General features: G+C 38.3%; 1 protein-coding gene across 4 annotated transcripts in view; it reads left to right on the forward strand.

The window, feature by feature from the left end:
* Positions 1–18,520, forward strand: part of KIF4A (kinesin family member 4A) — a 108,819-nt gene that overhangs the window by 76,067 nt on the left and 14,232 nt on the right. For all 4 annotated transcript variants that reach the window (XM_034649094.1, XM_002918014.4, XM_019798329.2 and 1 more), the window contains 5 exons: positions 2,039–2,122; positions 2,608–2,721; positions 12,577–12,732; positions 12,855–12,955; positions 17,439–17,568. In XM_034649094.1, the coding sequence (XP_034504985.1) occupies positions 2,039–2,122; positions 2,608–2,721; positions 12,577–12,732; positions 12,855–12,955; positions 17,439–17,568 (585 nt within the window). The remainder of the gene's footprint in view (positions 1–2,038; positions 2,123–2,607; positions 2,722–12,576; positions 12,733–12,854; positions 12,956–17,438; positions 17,569–18,520) is intronic.

Here is an 18,520-nt window from a genome sequence, read left to right on the forward strand (position 1 = left end):
CATGATCTCAGGGTCCTGGGATCAAGCCCCAAGTTGGGTTCTGCACTCAGCAGGGAGTCTGCATGAGGATTCTCTCTCCCTCTACCCCTCTACCCCTCCCCCTGCACTTGTGTGTGCACTCATCCTCTTGAATGAATGGATGAATGAATGACTTACCAGAAAGAAAAGCCCTGACCCAGATGGCTTCACTGGTGAGTTCTATCAGACATTTAAAGAAGAAATAATACCAAATTTTCAGAAACTATTCCAAAAAACAACCAGGGGAAACATTTCCCAGCACATTCTGAGGCCAGTATTTCCTGGATACCAAAACCAAAGACATCCCAAGAAAACTATAGACCAATATCTCTTATGAATATAGATGTGAAAGTGTTCAACATAATACTAACAGATTGAATCCAGTAACATATAAAAAGAATGATACACCATGACCAAGTAGGGTTCATCTGAAAAAAATGTAAGCCTTCCTTAACATCTGAAAATCAATTGATGTATTACAACATATCAGTAGAATAAAGGACAAGAACCACATGATTATCTCAGCAGACAGAAAACACATTTGACAAAATCCATCACCCTTTCATAATAAAAACATTCGGGAAACTAGGAGTAGAAGGGAACTTCCTCAACCTGTTAAAGAGCATTTATGAAAAAACCCGCAGCTGACATCATGATAAGGAAACAAAGAATACTTTCCCCCTAAGATCAGGAACAAGACAAGAATATCCGCTCTTGTCACTTTTATTACACATTGTCCTGAAGGTTCTAGCCAGGGCACTTAGGCAAGAAAAATATATTAAAGGCATCCAGATTGGAAAGGAAGAAGCAAAACTCTCTGTTAGCAGGTAACATGACTGTGTATGTATAAAAATGCTAGAGAATCTACTAAAAAACTAGGAAAGCTAATACATGAGTTCAGCAAGATTGGAGAATATAAGTTCAATGTACCAAAGTCAGTTGTATTTCTATACACTAGAAATGAATTTGAAAATGAAAACAATTCCATTTATAATAGCATCAATAAGAATAAAATGCTTAGGATTAAACTTAAAAAATGTAAAACTTAAATACTAAACTCCATAAAACATCACTGAATTAATTAAATAAATAAATGGAAAGATAGCCCATGTTCATGTCTGGGAAGACAATATTCTTAAGATGGAATACTCCCCAGATCTACAGATTTAGTACAATCTCAATCAACATTCCAACTGGATTATTTGCAGAAATTCACATGCTGATCCTAAAATTTATATGGAAATGGAAGTGATCCAGAATAGTCATAACAATCTTGAAAGAGAAGAATAAGTTTGGAGACATCACATTTCCTGTCAGCAATACATCCAACACCTCACATAGTTACCTGTTTTTTTCAGTGTGGTGAGAACACTTAAGATCTACTCCTTAGCAGATTTCAAGTACACAATACAGTATTACTAACTATAGTCACTATTATATATAGATCCCCAGAACTTACTCATTTTATAACTGAAAGTTTGCACCCTTTGACGAACTTTTCCTTGTTTTTCCCCACCCCCAGTTCCTGGTAACCACCATTACTCTCTGATTCTATGAGATTGCCATTTTTTAGATGCCACATATAAGTGAGATCATACAGTATTTGTCTTTCTTAGTTTGGTTTATTTCAGTTACCATAATGACCTTTAGGTTCATCCATGTTGTTGCAAATGGCAGGATTCCCTTATTGAATAATATTCCATTGTATACATATACCACATTTTCTTTATCCATTCATCTGTCGACAATGTGTTTCCATATCTTGGTTACTATGAATAATGCTGCAATGAATATGAGAATGCAGATACCTCTTCAAGATACTGATTTCATATTTCATTTCCTTTGAATATATACCCAGTAGTGGGATTGCTAGACTGTATGATAGTTCTATTTTTATTTTTTGAGGAACCTCCATAATGTTTTCCATAATGACTGTTACATTGAAAGACTCTAATAATGTTATAAGGTTTTATGTTAGCTAGCTGAATTGCAATTAAAAGTCGGACTTTTTTCTTCTCAGGACCGCAAGAGGCAATATGAACTGCTCAAACTTGAAAGAAACTTCCAGAAACAGTCTAATGTGCTCAGACGTAAAACTGAGGAGGTAAGAAAATCCAATCTACTAGGTCACCTTCAGGCTTAGATGCTGACAAAGTAGTATCCCTTAAATGAGCCAGTGTCCTGAGAAACCAGTGATAACAATCTTGACCAGCAATTCCTAAGTCTTAATCCGTTTATATGTCATGAACTGTGAGCAGAAAAAAATCTGAAGAAAATGGTACTATTCAAATAAGGATTTTTTCTTCCAACTGGGCTTGCTTCTTTCCAAAAAAAATACAGAGTAATATTGAGAAATGACATTGCCAGACACTTTCAGTCCCCAGTACTTCTTTGAAATGTGTACCTCTCCTAGGCTCTAAAGCAGTAGCTGTTCACCAGTATTATGGGTACGGAGACTTAAAAGTTTATTCCTATACGAACTCAAACCCATAGAATTTTTTCATTTTTCTTTACTAAGAAAGAAAAATGGAAATTAAAAAAATTTTTTCACCCTTCAATTCAATATTACTGTGAGCCACTTTTATTTAGGCAGCAGCTGCCAACAAGCGTCTCAAGGATGCTCTCCAGAAACAACAGGAGGTCGCAGATAAGCGGAAAGAGACTCAGAGCCGTGGAATGGAAGGCACTGCAGCTCGAGTGAAGGTATGGGCAGCTTGCGCTGCCATTTCTCTCATCTCTGCTGGGGATAGGGAACACATGGAAAATTGCTTTCTTTTGGTTTAGAATTAAACACTTCAAAATCTGAAGTTCTACCCAGAAGCCTAATTTCCTAATGATACCTTTGAATATCTTTGAACAAATGTTAAAGACCAAGAGCAGAGAACCCTTTCCCTCCCTGCCTCTACTGAGGTTCAGTTAATTTTTTAACAGTTTTACTAAGGTACAATTGACCTAAAATAAACGGTACATATTTAAAATGTACGATTTAATAAGCTTTGACACAGATGCACGCATGAAATCAGCACCACAATCAAGACAATGTCAATGTCCTTCATGACCAAAACTTACTTTGTAACCCTTTCTCCCCTCCCCAGTCCATCCCCCTCCTTGCCCATCTCCAGGAAACCATTAATCTGCTTTCCGTCACTATAGATTAGTTTTTTTTCTAGAATTGTATAAAAATTGAATCATGCAGTATGTTTTCCTTTTCTGACTTGCATTCAGCATAATTATATCAAGATTCATCCCTGTAACCACAGGGATACTTCTTTCCTTTTTATTGCTGAATGGCATCCTGTTGTGTGGCTATCCCACAATTTGTTTATCCATTCACCTGCTGATGGACATTTTGTGGCGTTTCCAGTTTTTAGTTATTACAGATATTGTACTGAACATCTGTATACAAGTCTTTGTGTGGATATATGTTTTTATTTCTTTTGGGTAGATAACCTAGGAGTGGACTGGCTGGCTCTCTCATATGGTAGGTGTATGTGTTAACTTTTAAGCGGCTGCCAAATTGTTTTCCAAGGTGGTTGTACCTTCCTACCAGCAGTTTATGAGTGTTCTTGTTGCTGTACAGTCTTATGAATCCTGAGTATGGTCAGTCTTTTAAATCTTAGGTATTCTAGTGAGTGGGTAGTGGTACCTCATTGTGATTTTAGTTTTCATTTCCCTTATTATGACTAATGATGTTGAGCATCTTTTCATGTGCTTACTTGCCAAATGTATGTTTTGTGAAATATCTGTTCAAATCTTCCCCATTTTTTTAAAGATTTTATTTATTTATTATTTGAGAGAGAGAGAACAAACGGAGGGGAGGGGCAGAGTGAGAGGGAGAAGCAGGCTCCCTGCAGGGAGCCCAATGCAGGGCTCCATCCGAGGACCCCGAGATCACCACCTGAGCCGAAGGCAGACGCTTAACTGATTGAGCCACCCAGGCGCCCCCCTTCCCCATTTTTTAATTGGGTTCTTTTTTATTACTTTTCAGTTAGAATTCTTTATATATTCTAGATATTTCCAACAAAGGACTTTTATGTTTTATAAATTTCTCCTGGGCTGTGGTTAGCCTTTCCCCTTTTTAAGTGTCTTTTGAAGAGGAAGGCTTTTTAATTTTGATGCCATCCAATTTATTGACCTTTTTTTCTTTTATGCTTAATGGGTTTTATGCCCTGTTTAAGAAATCTTTGCCAAACCCACGGTCACTGAGATTTCCCTCTAAATTTTCTTCTAGAATTTTTTTTTAAGTCTGAATTTAACTTAATTTAATTTAATTTTATTTTTTTTATTATGTTCAATTAGCCAACATATAGGACATCATTAGTTTTTGATGTAGTGTTCAATAATTCATTAATTGTGTATAACACCCAGTGCTCATCACCACACGCGCCCTCCTTAATACCCATCACCCGGCTACCCCATCCCCCCATCCCCTCCCTTCTGTAACCTTCAGTTTTGTTCCCAGAGTCCGGAGTCTGTCATGGTTTGTCTCCCTCTCTGATTTCTTCCCATTCAGTTTTCCCTCCCTTCCCCTGTGATCATCCGCGCTATTGCTTATGTTCCACATATGAGTGAAACCATATGATAATTGTCTTTCTCTGCTTGACTTATTTCACTGAGCATAATCCCCTCCAGTTCCATCCATGTCGATGCAATGGTGGATATTTATCCTTTCTGATGGCTGAGTAATATTCCATTGTATATATGAACCACATCTTCTTTATCCATTCTCTGTTGAATGGCATCTCGGCTCCTTCCACAGTTTGGCTATTGTGGACATTACTGCTATGAACACTGGGGTGCAGGTGCCCCTTCTTTTCCCTATGTCTGTATCTTTGGGGTAAATACCTAGTAGTGCAATTGCTGGGTCATAGGGTAGCTCTATTTTTAACGTCTTGAGGAACCTCCATACTGTTTTCTAGAGTGGCTGTACCAGCTTGCATTCCCACCAACAGTGTAAGAGGGTTTCTCTTACCCCATCCTCGCCAACACTTGTTGTCTCCTGTCTTGTTAATTTTTGCCAGTCTAACTGGTGTAAGGTGGTATCTCATTGTGGTTTTGATTTGTATTTCCCTGATGGCTAGTGATATGGAACATTTTTTCATGTGTCTGTTAACCATTTGTATGTCTTCTTTAGACAAGTGTCTATTCATGTCTTCTGCCCATTTACTGACTGGATTATTTTTTTTAAAGATTTTTTATTTATTTATGAGATGGACACAGCCAGCGAGAGAGGGAACACAAGCAGGGGGAGTGGGAGAGGAAGAAGCAGGCTCATAGCAGAGGAGCCTGATGTGGGGCTCGATCCCATAACGCCGGGATCACGCCCTGAGCCGAAGGCAGACGCTTAACTGCTGTGCCACCCAGGCGCCCCTGGATTATTTTTTTTGAGAGGGGTGTTGAGTTTGAGAAATTCTTCATAGATCTTGGATACCAGCCCTTTATCTGTAATGTCATTTGGAAATATCTTCTCACGTTCCATGGGTTGCCTCTTAGTTTTGTTGACTGTTTCCTTTGCTGTGCAAAAGCTTTTTATCTTATGCAGTTTTAAGCTTTACATTTAAGTCTATGATTCATTTTGATTTAACACCTCTGTCAAAATCAATTGTCCATAGTCAATTTCTAGATTCTACTGCATTGATCTACATGGCTATCTTTATGCCAATACCAACATGTTTGATCACACTAGCTTTATCATAAGTTCTGAAATCAGGTAGTATAAGCCCCCCAAAGTTGTTACTCTCTTTCAAAATGGTTTTGGGAAAACTAGGTGCTGTGCATTTTCATATAAATTTTAGAATCAGCTTGTTAATTTCCATAAAAAGTCTACTGGGAGTTTGATTAGGATTCCATAGAATCTGTAGATAAACTTGAGGAGAATTTATATCTTAACAATATTGAGTCTTTTGATTCATGAACACAATGCATCTCTCCATTTATTTAAATCTTTAATTTCTCTCAGTAGTGTTTTAGTTTTCAGTATACAGGTGTTGCACATCTTTTGTCAAATATATCCCTAAGTATTTCATATTTTTATGATATCGGAAATGGTTTTTTTATTTCAATTTCCAGTTATTTGGACATACTCATTGGTACTTATAGCTTTTTTATTTTTAAGATTTTATGTATTTATTTGACAGAGAGAGGGAGAGAGCACAAGCAAGGGGAGCAGCCGGCAGAGGGAGAGGTTAGTGGGAGAAGCAAGCTCCCCACCAAACAAGGAACCCGATGCGGGGCCCGATCCCACCTGGGATCATGACCTAAGCCAAAGGCAGACACTTAACCAACTGAGCCACCCAGATGCCCCTCTTACAGCTTTTTTATAGAGGCTGCATAGACAATCATGTTATCTGCAAATAGAGACAATTTTATTTACTTATCAGCTCTGTTAGCCTCTTTTTTAATTTGATCTGTCTTACTGCACTTGCTAGGACCTCCAGTAAAATATTTAACTGAGTAGGTGAAAGAGACATCCTTGCTTTGTTTCCAGTATTAGGGAAAAAGCATTCAACACTTCATTAAGTATGATACTTGCTACAGGTTTTACTTTATGTCCTTTATCAGTTTGAAGAAGTTCCTGTGTATCCCTAGTTTTCTCAAAGTTTTTATCATGAATGGATGTTGGGGGTTTTTCAAAAGTTTTTTCTGAATCCTACTGAGATGATCTTATGATTTGTTTTTACTCTGTTAGCATGGCAAACGACATTGATTTTTTCCAACTATATTAAGGCATATCTGACATACTGTAAGATTTGCCTTTTTTAGTGTACAGTTCTGAGAGTTTTGACAACACATACAGTTGTATAACCATCAACACAAGCAAGATATAGGATAGTTTTATTGTCCTCCCAAATTCCTGTATACCTGTTTGTAGTCAACTCCTCCCACAACACTATAGCAAATGCTGATGTGTATTCTGTCATAATTGTTTTCCCTTTGCATCAGTGTCATATAAATAGAAACATATTTTAAAAAGAAACATATAGCATGACTTCACTTAGCATAATGCATTGGAGACTCATTTATGTTGTTGCATGAATCAATAGTTTTTGCCCTTTTTTTTCTGAATTGTATTCTGTTGTATGGATGTCCCATAGTTTATCTATTCACCTATTAAAGGGTATCTTGGAGGGGTTTTTTTCCAGTTTTTGGTGATTATGAATAAAGCTGCTATAAAAACATTTATATACTGGTTTCTGTGTAAACATAGGTAAACATTTCACTTGGGCAAATCGCTAGGGGTGGAATTGCTAGGTCATATATGGTAAGGGTATGTTTAACTTTGTAAGAAACTGCCAAATTGTTTATCCCGTTGTTCATTGCTGGTTTATAGAAATACAATTGATTTTTTTATACTAATTTCTATCTTTTGACTTTATTAGTCTAGTAACTATTTTGTAGGTTCTTTGGGATTTTCTACACAATCATGCCATCTGTAAATACAGATTTATTTCTTCCTTTCTAATCTGTATGTCTTTTACTTCTCTTACTTGTCCTATTACATCAGCTTGGACCTTCAGGATAATGTTGAATAGGAGTGGTGACAGTAGAAACCATTCTATTTTTCCTGATCTTGGGGAAGAGATTCAATCTTTCACCATTAAGTATGATGTTAGCTGTAGGTTTTTCATAGATACCCTTTAAGAGATTGAGGAAGTACTTTTTTTTAAGATTTATTTATTTGAGAGAGCACAAGCCGGGGGGTGGGGGAGGAGCAGAGGAACTGAGCACAGAGCCCATTGCAGGGCTTGATCGCAGGACCCCAAGATCATGACCCAAGCTGAGATCAACAACAGTCAGAGGCTTAACTGTCTGAGCCACCCAGGCGCCCCTCAGATTGAGGAAGTTCTTATGTATTCTTAGTTTGTTGTAAGGTTTTATTCTGAGTTTTTTGATACTCCATTATGAAACCAGCCTTGCGTTCCTTGGATAAACTCCACTTGGTTGTGCTATATCATCCTTTTTATGTATTGTTGAATTCAGCAGTATATAAAATGAAAATTTTTCTAAAATAAAAATTTTGTGTAAAATTTTTGCATCTCTGTTCATGAGGGATATTGGTCTGTTGTTTTCTTATAATGTCTTCATCTGGTTTTGGTATCAAAGTAATGTTGGCCTCTTTGAATGAGTTGGGAAGTACTCCTTTTTCAATTGTCTGGAAGAGTTTGTATAGAATTAATATTGTTTCTTCTTTAAAAGTTGGGTAAAATTCACAAGTTAAGTCATGTGGGCCTGAAGGGTTTTTTTTTTTTGTTAGTTTTTGCTTTGGGGAGTAGATGGAAATTAACTAAAATTCAATTTGTTTAAGTGGATATAGATTGCTCAGGCTATATATTTCTTCTTAAGTAAGCTTCGGTAGTTTGTGTGTTTCAGTAAACTTGGCTGCTTCATCTAACTTGTCAAATACAGTTATTCATAATATTCCCTTATTATCCTTCTAAAGTCTATAAAAGCTGTGATAGTATCATCTGTCTCATTCCTGTTATTGATATTTTGTGCCTTTTTCCTTTGCCATGATCGTCTTGGCTAGAGGTTTATCAGAGAACCAGCTCATTCTTACTAAGGGTTAAAATAGTAAATTTTATGTTATGTATATTTTACCAAAATTTTTAAAATGTCCCCAAAACCCCAACTCATTAGTTTCCAATCTGATCTTTATTATTTCCTTATTTCTGGTTTGAATGTAATTGGCCTTTTTTTTTTTTTTTTTTTAGTTTCTTAAGGTAGAAGCTGAGGTCATTGATTTGAATTTTTTTTTTGAGAGGGGGTAGAGGGGCAGAGGGAGTGGGAGGGAGAGAATCCCAAGCAGGCTCCATGCCCAGTGCAGAGCCTGACACGGGATTCAATCTCACAACCCTGATATCATGACCTGAGCTGAAATCAAGAGTTGGACACTTAACCAACTGAGTCACCCAGGTGCCCCTTCATCTTTTCTAATATAGACATTTAGTGCTATAAATTTCCCCTTAACTAATCCTTTAATGACATCCCACAAATTTTGATACTTATATTTTCATTTTCATTCAATTCAAAATGCATTCTAATTTCTCTGTTGATTTCTTCTTTGACCCATGGGTTATTTACAAGAGGGTTATTTAGTTTCCAAATATTGGGGTATTTTTCTAGATATCTTTGTGTTATGATTTCTAATTTAATTTCATTGTGGTTAGAGAACATTGTGTGACTTGAATCCTTTCAAATTTAATGAGGCTTATTATGGCTTAGAATATGGTCAATCTTGGCAAATATTCTATGTGTACTTGAGAAGAATATGTATTCTGCTACTGTTGGAGAGAGTGTTCTATAAATGTCAATCTTTTCTGTTTGATTGTGCTGTTCATTTCTACTGTATCCTTGCTGATTTTCTGCCTACTTATTCTATCATTTATTGAGAGATGGGTATTCAAATTTCCAACTGGAATTATGGACTTGTCTTTTTCTCCTTGTAGTTCTATTTTTGCTTTGTGTATTTTGAAGCTCTGTTATTAGGGGTGTAGATAATTAGGATTAACTCATCTTTTCATTATTATGAAATGATCTTTTCTGTTCCTGATGATATTCTTTGTTCTGAAATCTTTTTCTGATAATAATATAGTCCCTCCAGCTTTTTTTTTAATAATGTAGAATGGTGTATGTATACACACACACACACACACACACACACACACACCCATGCCTCTCCCACTCCACCTCCTTGTGAGAGAGAAAACAAACACAGAGGGAGAAGCAGACTCCCCGCTGAGCAGAGAGCCTGATGTGAGGCTCGATCCCAGGACCCTGAGTTCATGACCTGAGCTGAAGGCAGACACAACGAACTGAGCCACCCAGGTGCACCAAAAAGATTATTTATTTATTTATTTATTTGAGAGAGAAGGAGTGCGCGCGCGTGTGAGAGAGAGAGAGAGAGAGCGAGCATGAAGGGAAGGGCAGAGGAGAGGGAGAAGCAGACTCCTCGCTGAGCAGGGTGTCCGATCTGGGGCTCCATCCCAGGACCCCAGGATCATGATCTGAGCAGAAGGCAGACACTTAACCAACTGAGCCACCCAGGCACCCCTAGAATGGTATATATTTTTTAATCCCTTTGGTTTTAACCTATTTGTGCCTTCATTTTTAAAGTGCTTCCGGGGTATCTGGCTGGCTCACTCAAAAGAGCATGCAACTCTTTTTTTTTTTCTTTTTAAGGTTCTCATTTATTTATTTGAAAGAGAGCACAAGCAGGAGGGAGGGGCAGAGGGAGAAACAGACTCCCCACTGAGCAGGGAGCCCTATTCAGGGCTCAATTCCAGGACCCCAAGATCATGACCCCTGAGCCAAAGGCAGATGCTCAACCAACTGAGCCACCCAGGTGCCCTGAAGAGCATGCAACTCTTGATCTCAGGGTCATGAGTTCAAGCCCCACATTGAGTGTAGAGATTATTTAAAATACATAAATAAACTTTAAAAAGTAAAGTATGTTTCTTGTAGGCAGCATATAGTTGAGTCTAGCTTTTATAATCCAATCTGACAATCTGCATTTAAATTGGGATGTTCAGACCATTTGCTTTTAATATGATTATTGATATGGGTAGGCTTGACTCTATTATCTTGCTGTTTTCTATTTGTCCCATCTGTTCAATATTCCCTGTATTTTGTTTGTTTTCTGGCTTCTTTGGGATCAACTGAGTATTTTTGTGATTTCATATCATCTCCTTTGTTGACTCATGTATGATTTTGGTGCTTAAATTAGAGATATAAACATTAAGGATTAAGTTCTTTTGAAAAATTGACTCCTTTACCATTATGAAATAATCCTTTTTATCCTCAGTAATGTTCTTTGATGCGAATTTTACATTATCTGATGTTAATATATCCACTCACTCCACCCTTCTTTTGATTACTTTTAAGCATGGTATGCCTCCATCAAAATTGAAAGTGTTCTCAGAGATGGTTACTTTTTAGAAACTAAATTTAGTTAGTTTTGTTTACTTAAAAAATTTCATTCATCGGCTTTAAAGATTAAGAATGCATATCTAATCGTGTCTTCTAAGGCAAGAGAAACAAAAGCAAAAATAAACTGTTGGTAGTACATCAAAGTAAAAAGCTTTTGCACAGTGAAGGAAACCATCTACAAAGCAAAAAGGCAACCTACTGAATGGGAGAAGATATTTCCAAATGATATATCCAATGAAGGGTTAATATCCAAGATATATAAAGAACTTGTACAACTCAACACCAGAAAAGCAATCAAATTTAAAAATGGGCAGAGGACCTAAATAGACATTTTCCCAAAGAAGCCATACAAATGGCCAACAGACACATGAAAAGATGCTTAACATCACTACTCCCCAGGGAAATGCAGATCAAACTACAATGAAATATCACCTTACACCTGTCAAAGTGGCTAAAATCAGAAAGACAAAAAATAACAAGTGTTGGCAAGGATGTGAAGAAAAAGGAACCTTCGTGTATTGTTGGTGGGAATGTATATTGGTACATCTACTGTGGAAAACAGTATGGAGGTTCCTCAAAAAATTGAAAATAGAAATACTATATGATCCAGTAATTCCACTACTGGGTATTTACCCCAAGAAAATGAAAGCACTAATTTGAAGATATTTGCACCCCATGTGTATTGCAGCATTATTTACGATAGCCAAGATAAGGAAGCAACCTAAGTGTCCATCAATAGATGAACGGGTAAAGAAGATGTGATACACACACACACACACACACACACACACACACACACTGGAATGTTACACAGCCATAAGAAAAGGATGAGATCTTGCCATTTGTGACAACATGAATGGACCTAATACCTCTAAAGGTATTATGCTAAGAAAAATAAGTGAGACTGAGAATGACAAATACCATATGATTTCACTCATATGTGGAATCTAAAAAAACAAATGAATGAACAAACAAGAAGCAGAATCAGACCTATAAATACAAGAACAAACTGATGGTTGCCAGAGGGAAAGGGGGAGTAGAGGCATGGGCAAAATGGGTGAAGGGGAGTGGGAGGTACAGGCTTCCAGTTATGGAATAAAGTCACAGGAATAAAAAGAATAGCATCAATATAGTCAATGATATTGTAATAGCGTTGTATGGTGACAGATGGTAGCTATACTTGTGGTGAACAAAGCATAACATGAGATGTTGAATCACTATGTTGTGCACAGGAAACTAGTGTAACATTATGTGTCAACTATACTCAAATAAAATTTAAAAAGAATGGGTATCTGTATTAAGTAGAACAGATAATCAAAATGTATTTCAATTCCTTATGCCTAGTTAAGGACAAGTTAAGGAGAAAATGGAGAAGGCAGACAGTATTTAGAAATGCTAGGATATCTAGAGAAAGATTTTCTGCAGAAAGCCTCTTTCTTATGACCTTTTGGGATATTGCTGTTAAAAGCTCTTGGAGAGCTATTACAATTTTGGGTGAGTGTAGGCATGAATGGAAATCTCACTTCTACTTATGTGGGCTCTGTTCTGAGTGAAATTAAGTCTGGAGCTGAATCTAGCCCATGGGCCAGAGATTCATCAGCTCTAACCCAACATCACCGATTTCTCTTCTAGAATTGGCTTGCAAATGAAATCGAGGTTATGGTCAGTACTGAGGAGGCCAAACGCCATCTGAATGACCTTCTTGAAGATAGAAAGATCCTGGCTCAGGACGTGGCTCAACTCAAAGAAAAAAAGGAATCTGGGGAGAATCCACCTCCTAAACTCCGGGTAAGTGCCCTTATGGAAATACGTTACCAATAATCAGACTCTGCCCTCCCCAGAAACCCTCACAACTTTGGAGGATTACGTTCCTTTCAGCACTTCATCCTCATTCCCACTGTTCTTTACAGAGGCGCACATTCTCACTTGCTGAACTACGTGGTCAAGTTTCTGAGTCAGAGGACTCCATTACAAAGCAGATTGAAAGCCTAGAAACTGAAATGGAACTCAGGTAATGTGACTGTCTTTAAGGCATCGTAATTTATAAAAATTTAGGCCTGGAATCAGAATAGAACCTATCAATCCAGTGATTCAAAAGCTTGTTTTTCAAAGGCTTTGTGATGATAGAGAAGTGAGCAATTTTTTTGAACCATATAGTTCACTAGACATGTTAGATACATTTTCTCATTCTGTCCCTCCTTATGACTTATTATTATACCTTATGAGGTAAGTATCATTATTTTTAAGATTTTTTTCTTTATTTGAGAGAGAGAGTGCATGAGCAGGGGTGGGGAGGGGGAGAGGGAGAAGCGGACTCTCAGGCTGAGCAGGGAGCCTGATGTGGGACTCAATCCCAGGACCCGGAGATCATGACCTGAGCTGGAGGCAGATGCTCAAGTGACTGAGCCACCCAGGTGCCCCTAAGTATCATTCCTCTGACTTTAAAGAGCTAAACAGAAGTTCAGAAATCTTTTTTTTTCTTAATTTTTATTTTTTTAGAGAAAGAGAGAGAGTATGCAGGGGAGTGGGGCAGAGGGAGAGAGAGAATCCCAAGCAGACTCGCTGAGCACAGAGCTCAATGCAGGGCTTGATCCCACGACCCCAAGATCATGACCTGAGCTGAAATCAAGAGCTGGACACCCAACTGACTGAGCCATCCAGGTGCCCCAGAAGTTTAGAAATCTTAAGAAGCGTGCTCAAGGTTATACAGAGCTGGGATTCAAAACCTGGGCTATCTAATTCCAAAACCCATGCTCTTTATGTTGCACCACATGTTAGTATCTCTGAAATATAGAACTGACAAAAAGCAAAACTTTAGAGGAAATCAAGAACTGATGCCAGAAGAGCAACTGTACAGGGGCGCCTGGGTGGCACAGCGGTTAAGCGTCTGCCTTCGGCTCAGGGCGTGATCCCAGCGTTATGGGATCGAGCCCCACATCAGGTTCCTCCGCTATGAGCCTGCTTCTTCCTCTCCCTCTCCCCCCGCTTGTGTTCCCTCTCTCGCTGGCTGTCTCTATCTCTGTCAAATAAGTAAATAAAATCTTTTTTAAAAAAAAAGAGCAACTGTACAGAAGGGAGAGAACTTTAGGGATCATCAGCAAAGTAGATATAATAATATATAAGTAAATTTACCATGAGCATTAGATTAGTAAGTCAAGTACATAACAATGAACATTCTCTCTTTCTCCTTTTCTAGCTCCAAGACTAGAAATTATGCTGCTCTAATCACTATCACTGTCTTTTAAATATCTATGACATCTAGAAGGAATCAGACTTTCACAGAGATTTTATAGTGTCTTAGGATAATAGAATTGTATTGCCCAGAAGACCTTAAAGATCATTTAAATTTGTTTCTAGCAACACGTACTAGCTGTTTATCTTTGGATACATCTATAAATCACACAACATTTGAGTTTCTGCTTTGTGCTGCACTGGGTGCATGCAGTTGGGATATACAGAAACTAGGTGGCATCACCCCTGCTCTCAAGTGGAAATTGTATAATGACACAGTAGTGTGTTGGAATCATTTGTTAAAATTGCAGGAATGTTGTAAACCCTTGGCAGCTTACCACATTTATACCACAGAAACTAGCAAAAGCTACAAGTTGGGTCTGGTTTTTTAAGTGCTGGTTGTGAAACATTTACCTGCACACCACTGTGTGTAATTAAATGATTAAATGTTAGGCGGTGCCAAGTAGATAGCAATTAAACAGAGGTGAGTTTAATTGAGGCAATTTCCCTAAAGTTGATGAGACATAAACTAAATTTTAAAAATACCTGAGGGACATAAATTGTCAGAGGAGACAGGAAAGGCCATATGATAGACGACAATCCTAAAGTATCCTGGCTCACCTCTTCTAAGAAGCCTTCCCTTACGCTTCATCCCCCACTAATCCTCCTCTTTAAATGCCTTCAGAACTTACAGTAGTCAGTCATATATGTGGTACAGTGGATGTGTGTTATCTTTATATTTATTAATTTTTTACATTTATTAGTCTTGTCAATATAAATTGATTGTAAGCTTGTTGAGGGAAAGGACTATATATTAGACCAGAGTTCTCGAAGCATGGTCTGCAACCGCAGGGGGTCTCTGAGCAATCAGAACTCTTTTCATAATAATATTAAGACATCATTTGCCATTTTTACTCCATTGACATTTGCCATGGTGGTGCAAAGCAACAGTGGACAAAACTGCTCATACAGTAGCTTGAATCAAAGCAGTGGGCCCCAATCTGTACTAGTGGTCATTCTATACTTCACCACCACACACGCTCATTTGTTTGTTTAAATCACTTTTACCTAAGAATAGGTCTGATAGGGGCACTTGTCTGGCTCTGTTGGTAAAACATGCAACTCTTGATTTCAGGGTCTTGGGTTCAACCCTTACATTGGGCATAGAGCCTACTTAAAAAAAAAAAAGGAATGGCTTTGATAAAGCAGTACAAATTCTTAATTTTATTAAATTTCAAACCTTGAGTTCAAATCTATTTAGTATTCCGTGTGACCGGACAGGAAGAACACGCAGAGCACTTGTGCTGTTTTGCTCAAGTCCTAGGGTTGTCTAGAGGGAAAGCACTTGTGCAATTGTTGGAGGTGTGAGCTCAATAGGCCTCTTTCTCCATGGAACATCCGTTGTATTCGAAAGAACCACTGACAAACTATGGTTATTCAGGCTTGAGTACTTGGCAGGCATTTTCTCAAAAGTGAACAGAGTGAGCTTGTCACTTCAAGAAAAACAACTGGCAGTGTTTGTCACTAAAGATAGAATTGAGCTTTCAAGCAAAACTTAGAATTCTGGAAAACTTTTATCTGCCCCCAAGAGCTTGACAGTTTTTCTTAACTTTTCCGAGGAGACCAGCAGTGACTATTAACAGTTGTTTACTTTTTTATATATATTGTATAATGAAATGTGTTAACGTTTGGAGACTTTGCGTCACTCAACATTGTCCAAATGATACGTTACAGAATCACATGTGGGTAAAAGATCCATTCAGATTGCAAGATAGACCAGCAGGTTTTAATATAAGAAAGTAAGAAAAGTTTAGTTAGCAATGGTTTCAGATGCCACATTTCAACTAATTTTTGAGGAACTACCACTTGTTGCGTTTTAGTGTGGTCTCAAAGAAGAATATTCAGTTATCTGAATAGGCTATTAAAATGCTCCTTCTTGGTCCAGCTACCTATCCATGTGAGGCCAGATTGTCTTTATTAACATCAACCAGAACATATCACAAAAGACTGATTGCAGCGGGAAATGTGAGAATCCAGCTGTCTTCTAAGTCAGATATTACAGAGATTTGTAAAAATGTAAGAGTCCCACTCTTCTCACTAAATTATTTTTTTGTTTTAGAAAATGTATTTTTCATAAAATATATTATAATGGATTATTGTTATTTTAAGTGAATTAGTGAATGTTTAATTTTTTCTCAGTTTTACTTTCAATACTGTAAATATCTATAGGTACAATGTATATGAACAGAATTTCTCAGAGGTCCTCAATAATTTTTAAGAGTGTAGAGGGGTCCTGAGACTCTAAGATTTGAGAACTGCTATCTTAGATTATTTTGGTCCCCATCTTCTTTTATAGTGCCTTACATAGCAGTCTGTTACGCATATGCTGGTATACTACCTCCCACTGGACACATAGCAAATTTGAGAAGGAAGCTGTTAATGAAACTGAAATACTGTGTAAACCTTGGTTTCAGGCCACACTTGATCAGAAAATATCTGTAAGCTGTAACCAGGGTCAGGGTATCTAGTCTTCTTAGAAACTTCTCTGTCCTATGGTAGGTACTTCAAGATAACCACTCACAGCAGAAGCCATAGGTCTCAATTTGGTATTTGGGTCCAGCAAATACTTCATAAAAGTATTATATAAAGTTAAAAATACTTTTTTATTTTTTTAAAAGATTTCATTTTATTCATTTGAGAGAGAGAGAGAAAGCACGAGCAGGGGGGAGGGGCAGAGGGAAAAGCAGGCTCCCCACTGAGCAAGGAGCCCGACGTGGGGCTCAAGCCCAGGGCCCCAAAATCATGTCCTGAGCCGAAGGCAGACTTGTAACCGACTGAGCCCCCCAGGCGCCCCACTGCTTGTACATTTGAGCATTTTTTCCTTCAGGTCTCCAACCTGACTCTTCTTGCATAGTTGAGCCACTATATCACACTCTGAACTTACATGACCTCAAGACAAAGTGACATTGCAGTCAATGCACTGCAACAGAAGCCCTACTAAAACAAACCTTTCCAAGTCCTACCATATGACCCATTTATTTCAACCAGTATTTAATAAAATAAAACAATTTGGATAGTCTCTCGGATCCCTTTTGCTTCAGGATTTGAGAGACTGTATAAAATCCTAACCGGCTGACTCAGTCATTATCCAAATGGTATTTCACTGATACCTCCATCCATAAACCTATCTGAAGAGCCCCAAAGAGCTCTCCTCCTTGGTGTTGAGGATACTAGCAGAAGTCTCACTGTCTCTTTCCTTGAAGGAGTGCTCAGATTGCTGACCTGCAGCAGAAGCTGCTGGATGCCGAAAGTGAAGACAGGCCAAAACACCGCTGGGAGAATATTGCTACCATCCTGGAAGCCAAGTGTGCCCTGAAATATTTAATTGGAGAGGTGAGCATCGCTCTTCCTACCAGCAATTAGGGGTCTGGCTGGATAGGTTGGAATAAGATGTTAGCTGGGAATACCGTTGTAGTGTTATTGCCACTTTTCATGGTAGAAGCTGCAGTGACACTAGTATTAGAGAAATAGTTTTATGGGTGAAGGTTGGTGTGAACAAGTACAGGCCAGTCACGTAGAAAAATATATGACTTGCTAGTTGATACCTGTCATGCCTGGCATACAGCAAGTGCTCGATAAATGTCTGCTATTATTATTGGGAAAACAATCAGGATGCCATAGGAGGCCACTGGTTAAATATAAACTATTATACTGTACTACTTTTTTTTAAAGATTTTATTTATTTATTTGACAGAGATAGAGACAGCCAGCGAGAGAGGGAACACAAGCAGGGGGAGTGGGAGAGGAAGAAGCAGGCTCCCAGCGGAGGAGCCCGATGTGGGGCTCGATCCCGGACTGCCGGGATCACGCCCTGAGCCTAACGACCGTGCCACCAAGGCGCCCCATATACTGTACTACTTTTTAAAGCACCTATGAGATGTGTATTCGAAAAGTTTAAGAACCACTGTAGAAAAGAGGAAACTTAATCATCTTTTGACATATACCTATCTCGAGGAGAGTGCATCTTCACTGACTTCAAAATAATATATCATCTTACATTGTCACAAGAGGAACTGGAGTTGATTGCCTGTGGTGACTGAGGTGTCTTCACTTTGAGACAAGCATACCAACTCCAACTCTGGAAGTTTGAGCGATGTTATCCTTTATACGTTTTTGCATTGGGTTAGTAGATTCGTCCTACCAAGTAGGAAATCCTGATTGGTCCTGTGAACACTGGTGTTTATGATGTTCCCTGTATGGGCTAGTAGAGACTATAAAACCAGGCCGGCATAGGATATCAGTCTAGCCTGAAGAGCCAGGTCTACATCACCAGCTAAGGTGTCTA

This window comes from Ailuropoda melanoleuca, chromosome X (genome assembly GCF_002007445.2).
Source record: "Ailuropoda melanoleuca isolate Jingjing chromosome X, ASM200744v2, whole genome shotgun sequence".
Taxonomy (NCBI): domain Eukaryota; kingdom Metazoa; phylum Chordata; class Mammalia; order Carnivora; family Ursidae; genus Ailuropoda; species Ailuropoda melanoleuca.